This window comes from Quercus lobata, chromosome 2 (genome assembly GCF_001633185.2).
Source record: "Quercus lobata isolate SW786 chromosome 2, ValleyOak3.0 Primary Assembly, whole genome shotgun sequence".
In the NCBI taxonomy this organism is placed as follows: domain Eukaryota; kingdom Viridiplantae; phylum Streptophyta; class Magnoliopsida; order Fagales; family Fagaceae; genus Quercus; species Quercus lobata.
Window position 1 is genome coordinate 84,679,449 of NC_044905.1, and position 4,758 is coordinate 84,684,206.

At 32.6% G+C, this 4,758-nt stretch overlaps 1 protein-coding gene across 1 annotated transcript; it reads left to right on the plus strand.

Moving 5' to 3' along the window:
• Positions 1-891: 891 nt before the first annotated feature.
• LOC115976905 (transcription factor MYB106-like) lies at positions 892-3,358 on the plus strand. The gene is made up of 3 exons (XM_031098449.1): positions 892-1,190; positions 1,307-1,436; positions 2,223-3,358. Exons 1-3 carry the CDS (start codon positions 1,058-1,060, stop codon positions 3,142-3,144), a joined length of 1,185 nt encoding a protein of 394 aa, XP_030954309.1. The 5' UTR covers positions 892-1,057; the 3' UTR covers positions 3,145-3,358.
• The last annotated feature ends 1,400 nt before the right edge of the window (positions 3,359-4,758 follow it).

Here is a 4,758-nt window from a genome sequence, read left to right on the forward strand (position 1 = left end):
GCTAACAATTATGGAAATTTAAAGAAATAAAAAAAAATTGCATTTTTGCCCGTAATTATTAGGTACTCCTGCAGCATAGAAAATAATGCTTTCTCCTCTTACATTTATGGTGGGATTCGTTCATTAAATTCATGGTGAATCCATCATGAATGTAATAAAATGAAATATCCATTTACTATATTTCGGGAGTACTTAAAAATTTTATTTTCTTGCACATAACACTTTGTAGTAAACTGTATTCTTGTCTAATAGGTACGTAATACTATTTATAGATCAACCGAATTGAAATGGGTCATATTAGGAAGTAAAAGTCATCATCATAAGTTATAGTAAAACCGCACATAGCCAAAAACCATTAATTCTTGGAGGCTTCTCCCTTGAAAAAGGTCATCAGGAGACTCATGACTATAAATTTCCAACTTATTTTCTTTGGTTCGTTTAAAAAGTAACGTAATCTGTATAAAAAAAAATAAAAAAATAAAAAAAAGAAGTAACGTAATCTATTATTATGTAAAAAGAGAATGAAATCATTTAACTTTTCTTGATAAATAAGTAAATTCTATTAGTAGAAAATTCAAAATCGTTAAATCCTAATAGAAAATCTTAAAACAAGTCAAGACATTGTATTTCAATGGTATTGTCTGATTCGATAAGAACAAATTGATGAGTTTGAATCTCCCATATCCATTTCTTGCAAGAAAAAACAAAAGCTAACAGTGTACAACACAAAACTATTATTAAAAAAAAATTAAAATTAAAAATTTAAGTACTTTTTTGCACTATTGGATACAAGGTTACAACATAGAATATGCCGCAAAATTCAGTTGGAAGTTAAGGGCACTTTTGGCATGCAAGTTTTATATATACTATGGTGATATTAATTCCTTCATTACATTTATGTCGCTGACCTTTCTTCTCTGCCCATCTCTTCATTTATAAACACAAACCCTTCTCTTTCTTTCTTTTTATCTCAACAAAACTTTAGTGTCTCTAACTCTTAGTATTATATAAAGGAAAGCAAAAACTAGTTACCCACTTTTCTGAGTTCCACTTCCAAATGGGTAGGTCACCATGTTGTGAAAAGGTGGGCTTGAAGAAAGGACCATGGACACCAGAAGAAGATCAAAAGCTCCTAGCTTATATTGAAGAACATGGCCATGGAAGCTGGCGTGCCTTGCCTGCAAAAGCTGGTGATTAATTTGCTTTCATTAGTTCTTAATTTGTAGTTGACATAAATAATAGTAAAAGGTTTTAAGCTTATTTAGTTCACTGTTGTAGACTTTGACATCTTTGTTTATGTTTGTAGGACTTCAAAGGTGTGGGAAAAGCTGTAGACTGAGATGGACTAATTATCTTAGACCTGATATTAAGAGAGGAAAGTTCAGTTTGCAAGAAGAGCAAACCATCATTCAACTTCATGCCCTCTTAGGGAACAGGTAAAAAAAAATCTTGTAAATATATCAACATTTGTTGTTTGAGCAATTATTTTGTGTTAATTAACTTTAGCCATGCTAGCTACCTTTTTCTTATCATAAAAAACCTAGCTAGTGGGTTCTACTTTTTGTGGTTAGTATGGTACAATTGCTTCTAGTGTTTCAAATTTTAGTAGATTAACTTTTTCGGTAAAATTGGTAATAGTTTTAAAATTTTCCTTCTGAAAAAAGATAAATAAAAAATTTCAATGCTTCATCTTAGTCTTATCTTCTTTTGTTACAACCAAATGTACTATGTGCTTTTCTTAGTTTGGTTTTTCTACTGCAAACTAAATTTTTTCTTCTATTTGAATTTATTCACCCCAATACTACATACTTTAAATGTAATGACCTCTCTCAATTTCCTCAACCACTACTCACTCCGTCCTATCACCAACCCAAATTCCTATTTTGACCCAGATTTCAAAATATGATTTCTGTAATTTCCATAAATTTTTTATCTTCTGACACCCAATTTTATTAAATGGGTTATCTTTGAACCCAGAGAATCTTCATGGCCAAAAAGAAAATGAACATAATATAACTGAAAAGGATCTTTAATTTCATTTGTTTTTTTCCTCAACATGTCATAGAAACTGAGGTTTCTTTCTTGTACACATGCCGATGATCAGAGTGTGCCTTTTGTCTTTAATTAGATGCTTCAAAACAATATTGATAATTGCTTGTACTAGATAATTTCTAGGGTTTTTCTATTTGTGTTTTTTGAGATCTTTGTTGTCTTGGCCTTAGGTGGTCGGCGATAGCTACTCACTTGCCTAAGAGAACAGATAATGAGATCAAGAACTATTGGAATACACATCTTAAGAAAAGGTTAGCCAAAATGGGGATTGACCCTTCGACCCACAAGCCCAAAAATGATACCTTACTCTCTAATGATGGTCAAACCAAGAATGCAGCAAATCTTAGTCACATGGCTCAGTGGGAAAGTGCTAGGCTTGAAGCTGAAGCAAGACTTGTTAGAGAATCAAAGCTGCGTTCACATTCATTCAACCAACAACATCATCAGCTTGCCAATCATGCTTCTTCATCTTCTGCTTCCACTTCAGCTCAGCCTATGACTTCAAGGTCTTTGAATGTACTAAAAGGTTGGAATGGTACTAGTGCGTGGTCTAAATCAAGTGAAGGCAATGGTGGTCTTGTAGCAACAGGAATTGGCAATAGTGACCTTGAGTCTCCCACTTCAACACTAACATTTTCAGAGAATGTGCCACCGACTATGACTGGTGGATCGGTTGGTGAGAATTCAATGCCTGTGATTGAGTTTGTTGGTGGCGCTACTTCAGGTTCTAATTCAGCGGTTGGAATTGTTAAAGAAGAAGGTGAACAAGATTGGAAAGGCTTTGAATACAAAGAGGGCATGGAGAATAATAATCATGAAAGTAATTCATTGTGTACTTTTAGAGCTACTAGCCTACATGACATGTCAATTTCCATGGAAACTAGCACATGGAGTACTGATGGTGGACATATTGTGGGAGAAGATGGGTTCACTAATCTTTTGCTTAACAATTCTGATGATAGGAGTTCATCAGATGGAGGAGGTGATTCAGACAATGCTGGTGGCAGTGACTACTATGAAGATAACAAGAATTATTGGAATAGCATTCTTAATTTGGTGAATTCATCCCCTTCTGATTCACCAATGTTCTAAATAAGAGATTTCCATGAATTGAAGTAGAAGTAAGCCACAGTACCACACTCCTCAAGCCAAGTCATGAAGAGCTATTGATTTGTTTTTTGTTGTTATTAAGTAGCAATCATAGAGAAATATTGTTGCCAAATCAGTTTTGGTTGCTTCCACAAATTATTTAAAACAATGAAATGCTTCACATGCTTGAAAATGCTGTGAAAGCAACACTACAGTTTTGGCAATCTCTTTCTTTCTCTCATGTCAAATGTTCATAGTTCATCCATGATGAAAATCTGTGTCTCCTTTTCTTCCTTTTGAATCTTTGAATTTTCATTCGGACCTGAGTTGTCAAGGGTAATATATGGTCCTGTGGAAGTAACTGATTCTATGACATTTTTACCCATGTCTTTGTATAAAGTTTTATATTATATTATATATATATCTATATATATATATATATAGACATGTCCAATAAGAGATGTATTTATGATAGATTTATTGCTGTTGGTTTCATGTCGCCTTCTTGCTTGTAAGCAAGGCATCTCTCTCTCCCTCTCTCTCTCTCTCTCTCTTCATGAAGTCAGAACTTTTACATTGGAAAGCAAAAAATGAAATCAAAACCAAAATTTGTCTGGTGATTAATTCTCAACGGGAGAAAAAGGGAATGAGGTTTAAAAATAAATAAAGAAAATAAAAAGCTGTTTTCAATTTCACCAAATTGATGCTCTTTTTTCATGTAAAAACTAATTGTATTCATGCTATGATGATGATTATATAAGAGAAAGATAAAACTTAAATACAATTTTCTACTATGTTAGAATCTTCAACTAAATTCAACCATATGGTCTTAAAAGCTATAACTATATACACAAGAAAATGCATAGTCAATAAGTCATACGCTTGTGTTGCCTTGGCCTATAAGCTATTTGGTTAAATCTAATTGAATAACCTTATATAAAATGCTCAAAAGGAACTGAATCTAAATTTTGGCTAAATTAAAAAGAAAAAAAGGCTAACGTACCATTACTTACCTAATATAGTCCATTTCTCAAGATCATCTCGTACATACCAATTTCTTCGAGAAATCAATTAAATTCACTGTTGTTTTCTTCTAGAATTAATTGAGATTCTTATTAAAATTGTACCTGATCCGAAGAAAGTCAGTACTTTAATTTGAAATGGAAGACTAGCTAATACCCACATAGTAAAAAAAAAAATTCTGCATAAACCCACATAGTACATTAATCCAAGCTACAATAGTAAAAATAAAAATTTTATATATATAAATTGAAAGCAAGACTTTCTATTAATTACTTCTCCCAGATCCAAACCGAAAGATATATGCAATGATCAGTATGATGATGTTTTAAATTACATAAAAAGTGAATCCAAGTGACCATCACAACTATGTTTTATTAGCTTAGAAAGTACTTGCAATGTTGATAGCTAGGTGGTGGGCACACTTTCTCTCTTGTCCTCTTTTTATGGTTGTGAGACAATTATATTGACGTGGCATCATTTTTGGTGGAACAAAATCTTATTTGATGGCTGATAATAGGCAACATATATACCTGATCTAATGACTTTTAGTCATCTAATGAGTGCTACGATAAGACAAATTTTCTTTATAGATAG

Bases quoted from the DNA above. Each gene is read 5' to 3' on its own strand.
- LOC115976905 (XM_031098449.1), top strand. From the start codon at position 1,058: ATGGGTAGGTCACCATGTTGTGAAAAGGTGGGCTTGAAGAAAGGACCA. The intron at 1,191-1,306 runs GTGATTAATTTG...TTATGTTTGTAG, and splicing joins TGCCTTGCCTGCAAAAGCTG to GACTTCAAAGGTGTGGGAAA. The intron at 1,437-2,222 runs GTAAAAAAAAAT...TCTTGGCCTTAG, and splicing joins CATGCCCTCTTAGGGAACAG to GTGGTCGGCGATAGCTACTC.